The sequence below is a fragment of the Gorilla gorilla genome, chromosome 19, assembly GCF_029281585.2.
Source record: "Gorilla gorilla gorilla isolate KB3781 chromosome 19, NHGRI_mGorGor1-v2.1_pri, whole genome shotgun sequence".
NCBI classification, from domain to species: domain Eukaryota; kingdom Metazoa; phylum Chordata; class Mammalia; order Primates; family Hominidae; genus Gorilla; species Gorilla gorilla.
Window position 1 is genome coordinate 52,999,903 of NC_073243.2, and position 21,759 is coordinate 53,021,661.

At 41.0% G+C, this 21,759-nt stretch overlaps 1 protein-coding gene across 11 annotated transcripts in view; it reads right to left on the reverse strand.

Moving 5' to 3' along the window:
- GPBP1 (GC-rich promoter binding protein 1) overlaps positions 1-21,759 on the reverse strand; it is an 89,729-nt gene that overhangs the window by 45,558 nt on the left and 22,412 nt on the right. For 10 of the 11 annotated variants that reach the window (XM_055367568.2, XM_055367562.2, XM_055367565.2 and 7 more), the window contains one exon: positions 3,413-3,532. The exons of the other annotated variant lie outside the window; for it this stretch is intronic. In XM_055367568.2, coding sequence (XP_055223543.1) covers positions 3,413-3,475 — 63 coding nt within the window. In that variant the 5' untranslated portion in view covers positions 3,476-3,532. The remainder of the gene's footprint in view (positions 1-3,412; positions 3,533-21,759) is intronic. 11 annotated transcript variants of the gene reach the window in all.

Sequence of the window (21,759 nt, forward strand, 5' to 3'; positions counted from 1 at the left end):
CTTGTAGTTGTGTTTTTTTGTGTTTTTTTTTTTGTTTGTTTGTTTTGAGACAGTATTTCACTCTTCTTCCCCAGGCTGGAGTGCAATGGCACGATCTCAGTTCACCACAACCTCCACCCTCCCGGTTCAAGCAATTCTCCAGCCTCAGCCTCCCAAGTAGCTGGGATTAAGGTATGCGCCACCACACCAGGCTAATTTTGTATTTTTAGTAGAGACGGGGTTTCTCCATGTTGGTCAGGCTGGTCTCAAACTCCTGACCTCAGGTGATCCGCCCGCCTCGGCCTCCCAAAGTGCTGGGATTATAGGCATGAGCCACCGCACCCGGGCAGTAGTTGTTTTATGTTTACACACTAGATCGTGCTGGAGGGAAGGCCCATCAAAAAGCTCCCCTAACAAAATAACTTGACCAAAAAAATTGTATTATGACTTTTTATCAGAATATGCCGCTATTTTCCACTTTGCAGACTATTAAAGAAATCACTAGTGGCATATAATCTATCAAAAAAGTCCATTTCTAGCATCTGCTTCAAAAATTTATTCTTAGCACATCTTAAAAATAGACAATTTTAATAATTTGCACTCTCCTTGAATGTCTGTAAATGTACCTGTAAAAAACTATTCTATTTTTATTTATATAAGTTAAATCAACATTCCTTAGTGAGTCCTAATATATAACGATATTGCAAAATTCACATTATTCCTGAAATTTTAGTCATGAGCCATTCGAGTCTTATTTATGTGAAAAAAAAGCGTTCCAGATATATGAAAAGGCTTTGAAAAAATGTTCATAAGGACAAAGTAAAGCAGGTTATCAGAAGAATAGTACAGAAACACGAAGTTTTCAGATTTTCTTAAATAAATGTTTCTTCATTTGCTATGTGCCCTTAGAATAATTTTCAGACTTTTAGTGTTTTTTGTTTTGTTTTGTTTTTGAGACAGAGTCTCACTCCTTCACCCAGGCTGGACTGCAGTGGCACGATCTCGGCTCCATGCAACCTCTACCTCCCGGGTTCAAGTGATTCTCATGCCACCGCACCTAGCTAATTTTTGTATTTTTAGTAGAGACGGGGTTTGGGCCATGCTAGCTAGGCTGGTCTCGAATTCTTGACCTCAAGTGATCTGCCCACCCGTGCCTCCCAAAGTGCTGGGATTACAGGTGTGAGCCACCACGCCCGACCACGGTGTTTTGTTTTTTAATCGTTTTCCCCAGTTGTACTTGTTCAGACTAAAACTCAATTGCAAGAGTCTGCAGCACTTGAGCTACAACCAGCTACCCTCCCCACATCCAATCTGGGCAGCTGTAATCAAGAAGACAGGTTTCTTCCCCTCTCTCATCTTCTAAACAAGGGGGGTACACCTTACTGGGAGAGGCAGACTGCCAACATTTCTCACCCTCTCCAATTCCAACTGAAGAAGTTAAACTTCTGATAACTACAGTCGAGAACTCTGGAGCTCCTTTATTCCACCCAACCTCCACTCACAGAATGAAGGCTCTACCCCAGGTTCATCAGCCCAAGAACACTGAGGCCCTAATTGCTCTTGCTCCAGCTATCTAATAGGGCAGTAGTTTCACACTGGAAAAAACTCAGATTCAGGCTATTGCTCCACCTAGCACGTGGAGTAATGATTTTGCCAAGGGTAAGAAGCAGTCTCTCAAAGGAAATAACTTTATTCAAACACTAACAGCCCTCTCAGAAACAATGGAGATACTGGAAGTAAGAAAATAAGAGGCTCCTCTCCATGAAGAGCAGTAAGCTGAATAAGCAGTAAGTAGTTTCACACTGGAAAAACTTAGAAGATTCAGGCTATTGCTCCACCTAGCGCGTGGAGTAATGACTCAAAGATTTTGCCAAGGGTAAGAAGCAGTCTCTCGAAGGAACTAACTTTATTCAAACGCTAACAGCCCTCTCAGAAACAATGGAGATACTGGTAGTAAGAAATTAAGTAGCTCCTCTCCATGAAGAGCAATAAGCTGAATCACAGGCTAGCTAGTTCCGAATGAACCTGAGAAAGAGATACGTAAGGAGAGCCCTACTAGGGTCAGAACCAACCTCAGGAGACTGGGCCTCAAAACTACACCTGCCATAACTAAATTGGATCAGAGCATGGATCAAATTTAGGCCCTTCAGGCATTAATGAAAACAATAGAGCAATCAGCTGGGAATTAATGGAGCCTAACGGATGGGTTTGATATCAAATGAGGCAAACAGCTTTACAGAAAGATGGGGAAAGACACAGAAAACTCAGATAAATCACCCTCATCCCAAAGTGACTGCGCACAAACCCTTTACTCTGCACCTCAATCATTTTACTTTCCCTCATAAAGGAGATCAATATTTAAAATGAGTACAGCAGGAACTAAGAATAATTCTAAATCACCACATTCATGGAATTATGAACAAATTAGATAATGTTCAGCAAAGCACTCTGCAAACTGAAGTACATCATGTATGGTGGATATCATTAACAAGTCAATCCATATAAGAGTAAAAAATAGTATAGAAAAAGGTAAGATGCTCTGTTCAAAGTATATGACTGGTAAGAATTAAAATTTGTGAAACTCTGATTACTACAAAAGACAACTTTGAAATAAATGGCTTAGTGTACACTGATGGTATAATAAAAACTGACTTGTTAACTAATAGAACAGGCTGGGCACGGTGGCACATGCCTGTAATCCCAGCACTTTGGGAGACTGAGGCGGGCAGATCACTTAACGTCAGGCGTTAGAGACCAGCCTAGCCAACATGGCAAAACCTCACCTCTACTATTAATAAAAATACAAAAATTAGTCAGGCATGGTGACCCACACCTGTAATCCCAAATACTCAGGAGGATGAGGCAGAAGAATCGCTTGAACCCAGGAGGTGTAGGCTACAATAAGCCAAGATCATGCCACTGCAATCCAGCCTAGGCGACAGAGCAAAGCTCTGTCTCAAAAAAAAAATTTTAATAGAGCCAACAAATTAAATAACTTAGATGGTAATATAAATGTTTTGGGTTTTTGTTTTTGTTTTGTTTTGAGACAGTTTCGCTCTTGTTGCCCAGGCTGGAGTGCAATGGCGCGACCTCGGCTCACCGCAACCTCTGCCTCCCCGATTCAAGTGATTCTCCCACCTCAGCCTCTTGAATAGCTGGGAATACAGGCATGCACCACCACGCCTGGCTAATTTTGTATCTTCAGTAAAGACAGGGTTTCTCCATGTTGGTCAGGCTGGTCTTGAACTCCTGACCTCAGGAGATCCACCCACCTCAGCCTCCCAAAGTGCTGAGATTACAGGGGTGAGCCACCGCGCCCAGCCACAAATGTACTTCTCTGCAAAGATATTATTACTCCTCCATGACTTAATTACATTTGTGTAAAAAATGAATGCAAGAGAAGCAGACAGAAAGAAAGATGCAGAAAGAGTACCTTTGTTGATGATGGTGGAGTAGGGAAATTAAGCCAGGCTGGAGCAAAGTCATGCTGCGCCATTTAGGTCCAGTCTCTCCAACTCAGTGAAACAAGGCTTCAACACCTCATGGCAAGTCCCTGTCACATAAAAATGGAAGGAATTAGACCTGCAGCTCCTGGCCAAAAATTAGCGCCTTTATATTACAATGATCTTACTGCTTACTACTATAGGATTCTATTTATAATGAAAATCTAGAAAAGACAAAACTATAGTGATAGAAAATAGATCAACTTGGAAGGGGGATGACTGCAAGAAAGAAGAGGGAATTTTCTGGGTAACTGAGTATTATCTTGATTGTGGTGGTTATTACAACTGTACACATTTGTCAAACCTCAAATTATAAACTTAAAACTGGTTTTTTCATAAAGTATACCTCAGTATAGCTTTTATTAAAAAGTCAAATAGACAACTAGACATCAAATGTTTCCTGATATAACCCAAAATGAAATACAGAGTACCATCTATGATGTAGTCTTGTGCCCACCTAAAATAAAATTTGAAATCTGATTTAACTACCAATTAGCAGGACATTCAAGATGGAGAACAAGTTAAAGGACATCTGGGGGAAGTGATAATCTAAAGGTTAAAGGAACTGGTTTCTACGACAAATAGTGGCTTTTAATGGGCAGATGAACTAAGAATCCTTTATGTGAACAAATCAATCTAAAAAAAAAAAAGAAAATTATGAAACAATCAGAACTTTGAACATAAGCTGGATATTATTAAATGGCACTAAGGAATAATCACTTTAGATGTGATAATGGTATGGTGGTTATGATGTTTTAGAAGGAAGACACAGGCCAAGCGCAGTGGCTCATGCCTGTCATCCCAGCACTTTGGGAGGCCGAGGAGGGCAGATCACCTGAAGTCAGGAGTTCGAGACCAGCCTAGCCAACATGGTGAAACCCCATCTCTACTAAAATAAAAAATTAGCTGGGCATGGTGGTGGGTGCCTATAATCCCAGCTACTTGAGAGGCTGAGGCGGGAAAATCACTCGAACCTGGGAGACAGAAGTTGCAGTAAGCCAAGATCACGCCACTGCACTCCAGCCTGGGCAACAGAGCAAGGCTCCCTCTGAAAAAAATAATAAAAAAAAGACATATACTCAAATCTTTACAACTAAATTGATGATACATCTGGACTGTTCTAAAATAAACCAGGGAATGGTCCCGGCATGGTGGCTCACACGTATAATCCCACCACTTTGAGGGAGGGGGCTGAGGCAGACAGGTGGATCACTTGAGGTCAGGAGTTTAAGACCAGCCTGGCCAGCATAGTGAACCTCTGTCTCTACCAAAAATACAAAAAAATTTAGCTAGGTGTGATGGTGTGCGCCTGTAATCCCAGCTACTCAGGAGGCTGAGGCAAGAGAATTGCTTGAACCCGGGAGAGGGAGATTGCAGTGAGCGGAAATAGAGCCACTGCACTCCAGCCTGTGCAACAAGAGCAAAACTCCGTCTCAAAAAAAAAAAAAAAGAAAAGAAAGGTTAAGAGTAACCAGATATAAAAAACTAATACAACTAGTTAAAACTGGCAATGTAAGTGAAAATGTTTAAATGCTCATATGGGCTCAGGGAGAAAAACTCTGATACAACTTGAAAACCGTAGGAGGAATTCCAATAAAACACTCATGAAACAAAACACAGGTTTTAAGACTATGTCTAACCAAAATATACTGCACATCACAAAAATTCAGGTATTCAGAGTCCTATTTATTTCTATTGGCATTAAATGTCAAAGTCTTGTGGAATAACAATGAAAACTAAGGTGTCTGAAAATTTATAAAAGATTTTCATCTTTTAACATGAAGTTAAATACTAAACGGTGCTTTGTGATACACACTTTTCCAACAACTTCCTGGCCAGAAACTTCAGAGAACTTAACCAAAAATGGGCTGGGCTCACGTATAATCCCAACACTTTGGGAGGCTGAGGTGGGTGGATCACAAGGTCAGGAGTTCGAGATCGGCCTGGCCAAAATGGTGAAACCCCATAAAAATACAAAAATTAGCAGGGCACGGTGGTGGGCACCTGTAATCCCAGCTTCTCAGGGGGCTGAGGCAGGAAAATCGCTTGAACCTGCGAAGTGGAGGTTGCAGTGAGCCGAGATCGTGCCATTGCCCTCAAGCCTGGATGACAGAGGAAGACTCTGTCTCAAAAAAAAAAAAAAAAAAAATTTAAATTAAAATTGATAAATTTTCAAAAAGGCATATCATACAAAATGGTAAAAAGTTACGTAATGGCCGAGCACGACGGCTCACGCCTGTAATCCCAGCACTTTGGGAGGCCAAGGTGGGCAGATCACCTGAGGTTGGGAGTTTGACCAACAAGGAGAAACCTCGTCTCTACTAAAAATACAAAATTAGCCGGGCGTGGTGGTGCATGCCTGTAATCCCAGCTACTCAAGAGGCTGAGGCAGGAGAATTGCTTGAACCCGGGAGGCGGAGGTTGCAGGGAGCAGAGATCGCGCCATTGCACTCCAGCCTGTGCAAGGAGGAAACTCCGTCTCCAACAACAACAACAACAACAACAACAACAACAACAACAACAACAACAAATTCCCGGAGGCAAACGACTAAAATCACCTATTCATTTCTGCAATGTCTTTATATTAACTTTAATTTAAATCTAGTTCTTAAAGTATGGGCCTGGTGTGGAGGCTCACACCTGTAATCCCAGCACTCTGGGAGGTGAAGTGGGAGGCTCCCTTGAGCCCAGGAGATTGAGGCCAGCCTTGGCAACATGGTAAGACTCCCGTCTCTATAAAAAATTTTAAAAAACAGCTGAGTGTGGTGGTCCATGCCTGTAGTCCCAGCTACTAGGAAGACTGAGGGAAGAAGACTGCTTGAGACCAGAAGTTTGAGGCTGCAGTGAGCTATGATCACACCACTGTACTCCAGCCCAGGTGACAAAGATCCTATCTCAAAAAAAGAAGTTAACTCATGTTCTGAAAAAAGATTAAAAAAAAAAAAAAGGCAGTATTGTTACGGCTATGGCAGTTACACAAGTATATAAAGGCTAATTAAAGTTTCACAAATTCCACACCACTCGTCTTAACTGCATTGTGCCATCTGATTTTGTCTCTTCTTCCTTTCCCTGTGTATGTTATGGGTTGAACTGTGTCCCCCCCACCAACAAGATTTGTATGTTGAAGTCATAGCCCCCAATACCTCAAATGTAGCAATATTTGAAGATAAGGTCTTTAAAGAAGTGATTAACTGCAAATGAGGCAATTAGAGTGGGTTCTATTCCCATCAGACTGTGCCCTTATAAGAAATTTGGACACATGCACAGATAAAAGGACCATGTGAAGAGGCAGCAAGCAGGCAGTCATTTACAAGCCAAAGAGAAAGGTCTCAGAGGCAACCAACCCTCTGCTGATGCCTCTACCCTGAACTTAGAACCTCCAAAACAGAAAATAAATGTCTGTTGTTTAAGCCACCCAGTCTGTGGTATTTGGTTATGGCAGCCCTAGTAAACTACAAACAACTTTAGAAATAGACCAACTAAAATGTTTATGTATTAAATATTTCCTTTACACATACACAACAACCAGGTACATACAGGAGACAACTACCCTCCCCCTCAAAAAAGGCAAATCAACAGTCCTATTAACAACTCAGGAGTCAGGATTCCACAGCTTATTAGAAATCTTCTACTGGCCCCCCAATACTAAATTTGACTGGCTTAAAAAAAATTTTTTTTAAGAAATCTACTGGATTCTGTCATATCTGAAGGTCCCATGTGGACATAAAGAGTTTAAGATACACAAACAGTGCTAGTATGAAAACCCTAATTTTTTTCTCTGTCACCCAATTTACAATTTATTCATGACATCCATGAAGAATAAAAATTTCCCCGGGAGAAAGCTGGTTCTGAAAAAAATAAAACCTAAGTGTACATCTTTAAGTGCACATGCCTGACTTTTAATTTTTAAAAAAAGATTATTCTTCAGACTGAAAAAGAATACACTTTGGCAAAAAATACACAAATAGATGAGACTTTTTTCTCTTTCTTGTTATGTTTTATTTCTGACCCTACCGAATTTGTGCCACGTTTTCAAAGAAAAACTTACTCACATTGATTTCATCAGAATAACAAACTTACTGTCTTTATAATGATTTCAGAAAACTTTAAAATAAGCTTTAAAATCACAAAGACCATCAAAAACACCCAAAATCAACCAATAGCTAAGGAATTCTAACTACAACCAAAGTACAGAGTAAAAATCCTCAATGAAATACTAGTAAACCAAATCTAGCAGCATATTAAAAGGATTAAACACCATACAAAGTAGTATTTTCCCAGGAATGCAAGAGTGACTCAACATACAAAAATCAATCAATAATACACCACATTAATAACATGAAAGAAAAATACCAAACGATCATTTTAATTGATGCAGAAAAAGCATTTCACAAAATCTAGCACCCTTTAATTATAAAAATACTCAACAAACTAGAAACAAGAAGGAAACTTGCTCAACCTGATAAACAGCATCTATTAAAAAAAACCACAGCACATCATCCTCAATGGTGAAAGACTGAAAGCTTTCCCCTTAAGATCAGGAACAAGACAAGAATGCCCTGCTTTCACAAGCTCTATTCAACACTGTGTAGACGTTCTAACTATAGCAACTAGGCAAGAAAAGAAATGAAAGGCATCCTGAGCCACCACAGTGCAAAGCACCTGTAGTCCCAGATACTTGGGAGCCTGGGACAGGAGAAGTGCTAGAGCCCCACAGTTTGAGGCTGTAGAGTGCTATAATGGCACCTGTGAAAAGTACTACACTCCAGCCTCGGGAACATAGTGAGACAGTGTCGTATTTTTTTAAATGGCATCCAAATTGGGAAGGAAAAAGTAAAATTATTCCTATTCACAGATTACATAATCTTATATAAATTCTAAAGAGTCCAGAAAAAATATGTATTAGAGCTAATTAAATTCAGGAACGCTGCCAAGATACAAGATCAACACACAAAAACAGCTGTTTGTGTATACACTATTAACAATCCAAAAAAGAAATTAGGAAAACAACTCAATTCGCAGTAAAATCCAAAAGCATAAAATACCTATAATAAATAAATATAACCAAGAAAATGTTAAGACTTGCACACCAAAAACTATTAAGACAATGTTGAAAGAAATGTTAAAAGACCTAAACAGAAAGACATCCCTGGCCGGGCACAGTGGCTCAAGCCTGTAATCCCAGCACTTTGGGAGGCCCAGGCAGGTGGATCACATAAGGTCAAGAGTTTGAGACCAGGCTGGCCAACATGGTGAAACTAAATAAAATAAAATAAAATATTAGCTGGGCATGGAGGCAGGCACGTGTAATCCCAGCTACTTGGAAGGCTGAGGTAGGAGAATCGCTTGAACCCAGGAGGCGGAGGTTGCAGTGAGCTGAGATCACGCCATCGCACTCCAGCCTGGAAGACGGGGTGAGACTCTGTCTCAAAAAAAAAAAAAGAAAAACAAAAGACAGACATCCCTGTGTTTGAGGACTGGGAAACTCAACACTGTTAAGACAACAACACTACCCAAACATGATCTACAGATTCAACGTAATCTCTATTAAAATTCCAACAGCCGGCCAGGCTACAGTGGTTCACGCCTATAATCCCAGCACTTTGGGAGGACGAGGTGAGCAGATCACTTGAGCTCAGTGGCTCAGGACCAGCTTGGGCAACATGGTGAACCCCGTCCCTACTAAAAATAAAAAAATTAGCCAGGCATGGTGGCTCGTACCTGTGGTCCCAGCTACTTGGGACACTGAGGCGGAAGGATCGCTTGAGCCCGGGAAGTGGAGGTTGCAGTGAGCCAAGATCACACCACTGCACTCCAGCCTGAGCAACAAAATGAGACCCTATTGATATGGAAGGAGGCAAGGAAGTGCTGGGAAGAAAAGGGCATGGTCCCTGGCTAGGGCTCCAACCCCCTGAGAAAGAGTAAGACCCTACTGATACAGAAGTGTGCAGGCAAGCGCTGGGAAGGGAAGGGCATGGTCCCTCGCTAGGGCTCCATCCCCGGTTCTGTGCCCACGGATCTAGGTGAGGACAGGCATTTCTGTTTTCCTGACCAAATGATGCATTTCCCAAGACCACTCTGCCAGTCACACCCCCATCGTGTGCCTATAAAACCCTCAGAGACTCTAATAGGCAGAGACACAAGTGGCTGGACGTCATCGAGAGGGACATATCGGCGGAAGAACACACAAATAGCTGGATGTCCAGGGAAGCATGCCGGTGGAAGACCACACTGACAGAAAGCAGGCTGGCAGGCCATCGACCAAAGGAGGGCATGAAGTTTGGCTGGGTTTGGCTGGTGCGATCAGAGGAGAGCCCAGGTCACTGAGCTGCAGGACTCCAGGGGAAAACACCCTCCCACTCCATCTCCCTCCTGGCTTCCCATCCATCTGCTGGAAACTACCACTCAATAAAACCTTGCACTCGTTCTCCAAGCCCATGTGTGATCTGATTCTTCCCATACACCAAGGCAAAAAAGCCCTCTGTCCTTGCGATAAGGCAGGGCGTCTGAGCTAACACAAGCTGCCTACAGATGGCTAAACTAAAAGGGCACCCTGTAACACATGCCCACTGCGGCTTCAGGAGCTGTAAACATTCACCCCTAGGTGCTGCCGTGGGGTCGGAGTCCCACAGCCTGCCCTGTCTGCATGCTCTCCCTAGAGATTTGAGCAGTGGGGTGCCAAAGAAGCAAGGCACACCCCCATCACATGCTCTGCAAATGGGATAAGAGAACCTTTCACTAAGTTTCACTATTTCAAAAAAGAAAAAAAATCCAACACTCTCTTTTGTACAGAAACAAAAAAGGCCATTCTCAATTTCCTAAGTGCAAGGGGCCCTAAACATCCAAAAACAATGCAGAAAAAGAATACAGTTACAGAACTCACACTTCCCTACTTCAAAACTTACTGTAAAGTAACAGTGAGCTGGCCATTTGTAGATCTTCTTAGGAAAAATATTCAAGTCCTTTGCCCATTTTGATTATTTTTCGAGACAAAGTCTCACTCTATCACGCAGGCTGGAGTACAGTGGCACTACCATGACTCAATGCAGCCTCCACCGCCTGGGTGCAAACGACCCTACCACCTCATCCTCCCAAGTGGCTGGGAATATAGGCATGCCCCACCACACCGAGCTAATTTTAAAAATATTTTTCGTAGAGATGGGGTCTGTGTTGCCCAGGTTGGTCTCAAACTCCTGGAATCAAGCAATCCTCGCACCTTGGCCATAGCGATCAAAACTGTAGTATGGCCTAAGAACAGACATATAAACCAGAAATAAGCCCACACATCTATATCCAAGTTATTTTCAACAAGAGTGCTAAGATCATTCAATACGGAATTATCTTTTCAAAAAAACAGACCGGGACAACTAAATAGCCATTGGACCCCCCTACCCAAACCATATACAAAAATAAACTCAGCTGGGTGCAGTAGCTCACGCCTGTAATTCCAGCACTTTGGGAGGCCAAGGCAGGTGGATCGCTTGAGGTCAGGAGTCCGAGACCAGCCTGGCCAACATGGCAAAACGCAACATGGCATCGTTGTAGGTGCCTGTAATCCCAGTTACTTGGGAGGCTGAGGCAGGACAATAGCTTGAACCCAGGAGGCAGAGGTGGCAGTGAGCCGGGATCGCGCTACTACACTCCAGCCTGGGCAACAGAGCAAGATTCTGTCTCAAAAATAAATAAATAAAATAAACTCAAAATAAATCACAGACCTAAATATAGAAGCAAAAACTATAAAACTCTTAGAAGAAAACAGGGAGATAAAGCTTCCTGACCTTGGATTTGGCAATGAATTCTTAAATATGACACCAAAACCAAGAGTAACAATTAAAAAAAGAAAACAAAAACTGAACTTCATGAAAATTGAAAACGTGCAAAAAATATTATCTATAAAGTAAAAAGACAACTGACAGAAGAAAATATATGCACCTCATATCTAATAAGGTCTAGTATCCAGAATATATAAAGAACTCTTACAACTCAACAACAAACAGACAACTCAATTTTAAAATGTACAAAAGGCCAAATGCAATGGATTGTGCCTGTAATCCCAGCACTCTGGGAGGCCAAGGCAGGAGGATCACTTGACCCAGGAGTTTGAGACTAACCTGGGCAACACAGTGAGTCCCTATCTCTACAAAAAAATGTTTAAAACTTAGCCAGGTGTGGTGGGGCACACCTGTATTCCCAGCCACTCAGGAGGCTGAGGTGGGAGGATTGCCTGTGACCAGGAGGTGGGTACTGCAGTGAGCCTTGATGGTGCCAGTGCACTATAGCCTGAGTAGCAGAACAAGATCCTGTCTCAAAAAATATATAAATAAAATAAATAATAAAATAAAAATGGGCAAAGCACTTGAATATTTTCCCAAGAAGATAAACAACTGGCCAATAACCACATAAAATATACTCAGTATCATTAGGGAAATGCAAATCAAAACCACAATGAAATACTACTTCGCTCCCACTAGAATGGCTATAATCAAAATATGAAAAAAAAAAAAACCAGAAAATAAATGTTAGCAAAGATGTGGAAAAACCAGAACCCTTGTATATTGCTGGTGTGAAGGTAAAAGGGTTCAACAACTGTAGAAGTTTGGCAATTCCTTAAAAAGTCAAACACGCAATTACCACATGACTCAGAAATACCATTGCTAGGTATATACACAGAAGAATTGAAAAAGGATGCTCAAATTGTTGTACACCAGTGTTCAAAACAGCACTATTCACAGTAGCCAAAAGGTAGAAACACCCCAAATGTCCATCAATAGACAAAAGAACAAAATGTGGCATACACAATGAAATCGTAACGATAAAAAGGAATGAATTACTAACACATGCTGAGTATAAACGTCAAAAACAAAGAGAAGCCAGACACAAAAGATCACGTTGTATGCCTCAAGTTATAAGAGGTATCCATAACAGGTAAATTCATAGAGAAAAAAAGCAAATTGGTGTTACTAGAGACTGTTGGGAGGGTGGAATGCGGGTGACTGCTTAGAGACAGTTTTCTTTTGGGGTGATGAAAACATTCTGGAACTTGATAGAGGTGGAGGCTTGAAAACACTATGAATGTACTAAATGCCAATGAATTGTATGCTTTAAGTGATTAACTTTATGTGATGTTATTTTTACTTTAATAAAAGTAGAGTACTATATTATAATCTCTTGAATTAAAAAACATAAATCCAGATAAATATAAATAAATGTATGTAAATTTAGGAAACAGGTTATTCTATAATTTCTAAGTACCTCATTCCCCTAAAAAATTAATTGCAACTTTGCAGTGAAATAGCCTGGCAAATGCACCCTTAATCAACAAATCAAAGTGAACAACATCAGTAACAGGTCAAACTGATATTGTGTGCCTGAACAAAACAAGCACCACTTACTTCTGTAATATTCTAGACCAAAGGTAAATAACCTGAATCTAAACAAGAGAAAAGCCAAACCTGAGAGACACTAATATAACTGACCCAAAATTTTCAAAAGTGTCAGGTTTAAATTCAAGGAAAGTAATTTTTAAAAATCAATCAAGCCAGGCAAAGTGGCTCATGCCTATAATCCCAGCACTTTGGGAGGCCCAGGTCGGGGTATCGCCCGAATCCAGGAGTTTGAGACCAGCCTGGTCAACGTGGCAAAATCCGATCTCTATCAAAAAAATACAAATATTAGCCAGGTGTGGTGGTACAGGCCTGTTGTCCCAGCTACTCAGGAGGCTGAGGCAAGAGGATGGTTTGGGCCTGGGAGGTGGAGGTTGTAGTAAGCCAAGATTGAGCCACTGTACTCCAGCCTGGGCGACAGAGCCAGACTGACCAAAAAAAAACAAGACAAAACAAAAAAAACAAGCTGTAAAACATGTTTATTCTAGTTTTGAGTCACGTTTTTAACTTTTAAAAACTACGACTTTTTATTCCACTAAATTGTTTGCTTCAGTTTTAACATAATTAACGAAACTTTATTAATATTTAGTAGACATCTACTGCATGCTAAGTGATCTACAGACTTCCCTTGTTGATTCTGATTCAATGGTACTTAAGCATTGCATAGAAATCTGTTTTTAAATAAATACTAAGAGTTACCGGTCATCAGATAAGGATGGTAAATGCCCTACTATTCAAAGAAGAAAACACCTGTCTAAGGAACATGGCCTCTAAAGGTAGCAAAAATTCTATTGCTTCCCTATTTTTTAGATGTTTGGTCCAGAAAGAAGTATCCAATGTCTTATCTGTTAGTTACCAAGCTATCTGTTTACAGATCACATGATCTGAACATGAAACTGCATTCATAAATTTTTAAGAAATCTAGGTTATTAGAAAGTCCCAACATTTGAAAACTTCCATTTTAATGTTCCTCTTATCTGAAATTTGTTAGACTCCATCCTCTTCAGTTTACCTCTTAAGCTGTCAGCACCTTTCTATGCTCTTTTTCTTTTTTCTTTGTTGAGACAGAATCTTGCTCTGTCACCAGGCTGGAGTACAGTGGTACAATCTTGGGTCACTGGAACATCCCGCTCCTGGGTTCAAGCAGTTCTCCTGTCTCAGCCTCCCAAGTAGCTGGGATTACACAGGTGTGTAGCACCACGTGGGCCTGGCTAAATTTTTTTGTATTTTTAGTAGAGACAGGGTTTTGCCATGTTGCCCAGGCTGGTCTCAAACTCCTGCCCTCAAGTGATCTGCCTGCCTCGGCCTCCCAAAGTATGAGAAGTATAGGTGTGAGCCACAGCGCCACACCCTTTCTATGCTTTACTTACATTTTTATCATAAAAATCAAAACAGGAAGTTACAAAAATTATTCTATTTGTTAAATTATTCCATATGAAAACTGCTATAAATGTATGTAAGTACATACATACATACATACATATACAAAAATATGGTACATTCAGCCTCCTAAGAAAAATAAGGTGAAAAAAGCATTATATTCTGGAAACAAATGCTTTTAATTCTCAATTTTTGAGACATATTAAAGATGCAACACACAAAATATAATTGAACTTCAAAACTTACAACGAACTTACTTAACTTTCATATAAACTTCACTACCACAAGAAAATAAGCTTTACTCTCCATAAGGTAAACAAATTTCTACTTATTGAGCTTCTCTTTCTTCACAAACTGAATCTGACTGAGTCATCCCTGAAATTTATTCTAACAGCCTATGGAATCCTTTTTTGTTTTAAAGATTGGCAAGTTTTAATTTAGAAATATACTGCAAACAGTATGAACTCATTGGGATAAAATTTAATTTAAATCAACTCATTTATTGAACAGCTATTAATAATATGAGCAATATGGCCTAAGCAATGGAAGATACAAGGCATAAGAGAGGGCATTCCTGCCTCTAACAGCTTACAATCTAATAGCAGTAACAAATAACTGTAATGCAATGTTGCTGCCTCAAATCCTCTTAGAAGTGTAGACACAAGCAATTTTTTCTCTGAAATACTTACCAAAAAATGTCATCACTTCGAGGGTTCAAATGATAGATAAGCTTTTAAAAAAAAAAATGCTGCTGGGCACGGTGGCTCATGCCTGCAATCCTAGCACTTTTGGAGGCTGAAACAGGCTGATCACTGCAGGTCAGGAGTTCGAGACCAGCCTGGCCAACATGGTGAAACCCTGAGTCTACTAAAAATACAAAAATTAGCCAAGCGTGGTGGCATGCGCCCATAATCCCAGCTACTCAGGACGCTGAGGCAGGTGAATCACTTCAACCTGGGAGGTGAAGGTTGCAGTGAGCCAAGATCAGGCCATTTGCACTCCAGCCTGGTGACAAGAGTGAAACTCCATCTCAAAAAACAAAAACAAAAACAATGCTGGAGCCAGGCCCAGTGGTTCATGCCTACAATCCTAGCACTTTGGGAGGTCAAGGCAGCCCGACTGCTTGGGCCCAGGAGTTTGAGACCAGCCTGGTCAACATGGTGAAACCTCGCCTCTACAAAAACTAGCCGAGCGTAGTGGCATGCACCCGTAGTCCCAGATACTAGGAAGGCTGAGGTGGGAGGATCACCTGAGCCTGGGAAGTCAAGGCTACAGTGAGCAATGATCGCTCCATTACACTCCAGCCTAGGCAACCAAGTGAGACCCCATCTCAAAAAAAAAAAAAAGCCAGACTGACTTAAATTTAAAAAACGCAGAATTATGAAAGATTAATTTGCCCCTAAGCTACAAGAGCCAATAAATGACAGAAACTAGGCAATGTGAACCCAGGTACCCCCGCCTCAAAAGCCCACTTTTTCACTACAGTATCTCTCTCAAACTTTCCCACAGCAATTACTGAATGTTAACAAACCCATTCTCCTGACCCCTCCAAAGACATTTTTCGGAAAGTAACCAAATAACCTGTCTTCAAGACCTGTTTGATTTAACAAGTTAATGAAATTTCTGCATTGCACTACAATATCCATGTGTTTTAATATAAAAAAGAATGTTTACTTACTATCAAGTAAAATAACCTTACAGCAAGAGGCCACCTTAGGTGTCGGCTACCCTAGGTGTTTCTTAAGCAATTTGTATAAAAAAACACTGCTGAACTATGTAAAATCCTAGAGATGGCTTAGTTCAACATGGACAAAAATAAGGCTACATGACTATGATATTATCAAAAAGAACTATCTGGCCAGATGCAGTGGTTCACGCCTATAATTCCAGCACTTAGGAGTTCGAGACCAGCCTGGGTGACACAGTGAAACATCATCCCTACTAAAAATTTTTAAAAATTAGGAGACCAATTTGAGTAATAACTCCATCTCCTGTGTGGCATGGACAGCAATGCGTCAACTAAAGTCTTTCTTTACTGGGAAAAAAAATTAGCTGCACATGGTAGCACACACTTTTAAGTCCCAGTTTCTCAGGAGGCTGAGGCAGAAGGATCACGAGCCTGGGCAACAGAGCAAGGCCCTGACTCAAAAAAAGAGAGAAATACCTGACAATTACCTCATATGATACAGAATTTAACTTTTTAAAAAACAAGGCTCATGGCCGAGCGCAGTGGCTCATGCCTGTAATCCCAGCACTCTGGGAGGCCGAGGAGGGCAGATTACCCGAGATCAGGAGTTCAAGACCAGGCTGGCCAAGATGGTGAAACCCTCTACTAAAAATACAAAAATTAGCCAGGCATGGGCCAGGCATGGTGGCTTGCACCTGTAATCCCAGCACTTTGGGAGGCCGAGGTGGGCGAATCACGAGGTCAGGAGATCAAGACCATCCTGGCTAACACGGTGAGACCCCATCTCTACTAAAAATATAAAATAGCTGCGCGTGGTGGCTGGCGCCTGTAGTCCCAGCTACTTGTTAGCCTGAGGCAGGAGAATGGCGTGAACCCGGGAGGCGAAGCCTGCAGTGAGCCGAGATCATGCCACTGCACTCCAGCCTGGGCAACGGAGTGTATCCCTTAAGATACAAAAGTAAGTTTTGTTATTTAAAATGTTCAGGCCAGGCGCAGTGGCTGACACCTGTAATCTCAGCATTTTGGGAGGCCGAGGCAGGAGAATCACAAGGTCAGGAGTTCGAGGCCAGCCTGGCCAACTTGGTGAAACCCTGACTCTACTAAAGATACAAAAAATTAGCCAGCCATGGTGGCGCATGCCTGTAATCCCAGCTACTCGGGAGGCTGAGGCAGAAGAATCACTTGAACCCAGGAGGCAGAGGTGGCAGTGAGCCGAGATAGTGCTACTGCACTCCAGTCTGGGAGATAGTATGATACTCCATCTCAAAAAAAAAAAAAAAAAAATTCAAACTTATTTACTCAAGACACAAAAACTACAATGCTTTATGTTTTGTTTTAATTAAGCAGAAAATGAAATTACCTTCTCAAGCACTAACATAAAAAGAACATGGAATTTATCACCGTTTCTCCCTGCCTGCATCCATGCCTTGGCCAGCAGCATAATTCTAAAACGAAAGAAAGAAAAGGAAGGAGAGGAAGGAAAGGGAAGGAAGCAGGGGAGGCGAGGGGAGGGGTGGGGCGGGGCCGGGTGAGGCAAGGTGAGGTGAGGCAACAAAGTCACTTTAAGAATGGGCCACAGACAGAGCAAGACTTGTCTCAAAAAAAAAAAAAAAAAAAAGATTTTCAAGTAAGGGCCAGGCGCAGTGGCTCACGCCTGTAATCCCAGCACTTTGCGGCGGGTAGATCACTTGAAGTCAAGAGTTCCAAAAGAAAAAAAAAAATCACTGTTAAAAATACTTCTGAAACCACTAGGTCTAGTCAACCAAACACCACTTAATATATTCCAGGTATACCTAAATTCTAGTAGTATGGGGACAGTAGGGGGTCTTGAACAGCACACAGCAGTATGAGAAATCAGAAGTTAATCCAGCAGGCAAGGGAAGTATTTAGAAGTTTTAAAGTTACGATTACATATCTGGAAGTATGCTTTCAGAAAATAAATCTCAGGGTGAGGGATAGCATTAGGAGATATACCTAATGTAAATGACGAGTTAATGGGTGCAGCACACCAACGTGGCACATGTATACATATATAACAAACCTGCACGTTGTGCACATGTACCCTAGAACTTAAAGTATAATAAATAAATAAATAAATATATATATGTATATATAAAAAGAAAAGAAAAGAAATCTGGTAGCAATGTGTTAAAGGAAGGAGAAGTGTCACCTTTCAATTCTTATCTCCTTCATCCAATTTCCTTTCCAGGGCTAACCCAATACACCACATTACTGGTTTCCCCTGTATCCCTGTGGCTGCTCCTCCTCAGTCTCATCAGGTTCCGCCCATCCCTAATGTTCATATATCCCAATGTCTAGTCCCAGTTCTAACACTAATAATATAAAACTGTGAGTCAAAAACTATAAAAAATAGTCAGAAACTAAATAAACACTATGACACAGCTGATTTTTGTTATATCTACAAAATAAGAATATCGCTAGTTTTACTTCACAGGAGTATGATTACGTACAACTATTTTGTATGTTAAAAGAACATAAATATTGTGGAATTGATATAGTAGTATTCTGAAAGAACACAGAAAAGAACTGTACTAAGTGTACCCCGCCATTGTAAATGTACTTTGATTTTGTTTGAGAAATACTTATTGGAGTCCAAATCATGATTAATTCATATTAAATCCTACTTTATCATCACGAGATATAGTAAGATTTTTCCTGTTTAACAGATGCCTATTACCTAAAGAAACAAAATACTTTTAAGCATAAAATTATTGCAACTGCAAAGCCAAACAATATATTCAAAACTGGAAAAAAACAAAATGTGAAGCAAATGACACTGAAGTACCAAAAAGAGTTAAATAATTACTAATCAATATTTGAGACAGTCTCACTGCCACCCAGGCTACAACCTCTGCCTCCGAGGTTCAAGCAATTCTCCCGCCTCAGCCTCCCGAGTAGCTGGATTACAGGCACGCGCCACCACGCTCGGCTAATGTTTGTATTTTTAATAGAGACAAGGTTGCACCATGTTGGCCAGGCTAGTCTCGAACTCCTGACCTCAAGCAATCCGGCAGTCTCAGCCTCCCAAAATGCTGAGATTACAGGTGTGACTGCGCCCGGCCTAATAAATATTTATAAAGAACTATAGAAAACTAAGAAAACTATGATAACCACTACCATAATAGAAATATAAAAATACTCGATTTACACAAGATACTGAACTTGTTTATTCGGTTCATTAGTACCCATTACAAATATAACAGGATTTCAAGTTCATGGTGGCATCCTGACTTCAAAGATCCTATTAAAAAAGCAAAACAAAGGAGTTAAAGAATAATAAAGGAATAAAACTGTGATAATGAAAAGGCCATGAGCCACTTCATGAAATTTTTGGAATGACATAAATGAAAGCATAATAACTGATGAAACTAGACAATGAAAGCCAAGGCCTAGAACACATGTGGAAGGTAGAATACAGTGGGAAGCTGATCTGCTCCCTAGAATGCTGAAATGATTTAGGACTGCAAAACTGCAGATACAAAGGAGGGCAGAGTGGGAAATGAGATTGAAAAGAAGTAGCTGAAAAATTTGAATGCACAGTTGTCTACATGAATATAAGCAAACATAAACATAACAACGACACTGAAACAAAAAGGAAAGGTAGATTCTCTCAAACACAAATAAAGAGCTAATACGGGTTCTGGCACCAAAAGATATTTGGCTTTTCAGGGTCCTAGAACATTGACAGCCGCTCAATAAGCACTGCTCACATACACCTAACTCTCAAACAACTTTTTACTGCCTCATTCTTAAATATGAGCTAATAATCATCAAACATTTTAAGCAAAGTAGCAAATGAAAGAGATCATTAAAAAAAACTATGAATAAAAAGGAAACAAAGAATTTAAGAAATAACTAGCAAGATAAATGAATTTTTCAGAACCAAGGACAAAGAACAACTTCTAGAAAGAAAACAACATCTGCCTGCAAATGAAGAAAAACATGACATCAAGCAAAAAAAATTGAAGCAGGCCAGGCGCGATGGCTCCCGCCTGTAATCCCAGCACTTTGAGAGGCTGACGTGGGTGGATCACCTGAGGTCAGGAGTTCTAGACCAGCCTGGCCAACACGTCAAAACCCCATCTCTATTAAAAATATAAAAACTTAGCTGGGCATGGTGGCGGGCACCTGTAATCCCAGCTACTTGGGAGGCCGAGGCAGGAGAACTACTTGAACCAGGAGGCGGAGGTTGCAGTGAGCTAAGATCGCGCCAATGCACACTCCAGCATGAGCGATAGAGCGAGACTGTCCAAAAAAGAAAAGCAAAATGATATTCTTTTACAATTTTGGGAAGCCTAGGGACTGCTTCAGGAGAGTTCCTGCTCTGAGCATGGAAATAAAGATTCTATAATGATTCTTCTCAAATGGAGGAGGACAATGTGTAGGAAAGCCTTGTAAACTGTAAACTACTATATAAATTACTTTTTTAAAAAAAAAATGGGCTAGATGTGATGGCCAGGCAGGAGGATCACTTGAGGTCAGGAATTTAAGATCAGCCTGGGCAACACAGTGAAACCCTGTCTCTACTAAAATTCAAAACAGGTTGGGTGTGGTGGCTCACGCCTATATCCCAGCACTGTGGGAGGCTGAGGCAGGCAAATCACTTGAGGCCAAGAGTTCAAGACCAGCCTGGCCAACATGGTGAAATCCCATCTCTACTAAAAATAAAAAAATTAGCCAGGTATGGTGGTGCACTCCTGTAATCCCGGCTACTTGGAAAGCTGAGGTGGGAGAATCGCATGAACCCAGGAGGCAGAGGTTACAGTGAGCCAAGATCGTGCCACTGAACTCCAGCCTGGGCAACACAGCAAGACTCCGTCTCAAAAATAATAATAATGATAATAAAATAAAATTCAAAACAATTAGCCAGGCATGGTGGCACACGCCTGTGGTCCCAGCTACTTGGGGGGCTGAGGCAGGACAATGGCTTGAGCCCAGCAAGTCGAGGTTGCAGTGAGCCCTGATTGTTCCACTTTATCATTCCAGCCTGGAAGACAGAGCGAGACCTTGTCTCCAAAAATAAATAAATAAATAAATACATTATGACAATTTTATTTAAATCCTAGTCCTCTTAGCACCATGAAAGCAAATTTGTTCAGTGGTTATTTGCCATTTATAGCATCTGATGCTACACAACACAAAACAGGTGGAAAACAAAGGTGCACTAAGGTAATGCTTATCCTGAAATTACCAAATGTGAAATCCACCAGATTAAATTTCTCTACTATGAATTTGATAACAAATTAATTCCATAACTGGTTACTTGGTGTTGAAACTCCACATCAGTAAAGAACAGTCGAAAGAAGTCTTGACTCTGAGGCCAGGCATGGTGGCTTACACCTGTAATCTCAGCACTTCTGGGGAAGTTAAGACGGGAGGATCACTTGAGGCCAGGACTTCGAGACCAGCCTGGCCAAAAATAGAGTCCTTGGCTCTACAAAATATTAAGAAAATAAAACAATAAATCTCGACTTTAAAAACTGAAAGTAGGTAGGCAGAGATAGAAAACGCTGACAAAAAGTAACCATCATATGGAAAAGGAAATACTGAGAGCCTATGTGCAGATATCATATTGACTTTTACATATCTCAACCCTTGCAAACAAAAAAAAAATTTTTTTTTTTTTTTTTTTTTTTTTTTTGAGATGGAGTTTCACTCTGTCACCCAGGCTGGAGTGCAGTGGCACGATCTCAGCTCACTATAATCTCCGCCTCTCTAGTTCAGGTGATTCTTCTGCCTCAGCCTCCAGAGTAGCTGGGACTACAGGCACACGCCACCACGCCTGGCTAATTTTTGTATTTTTAGT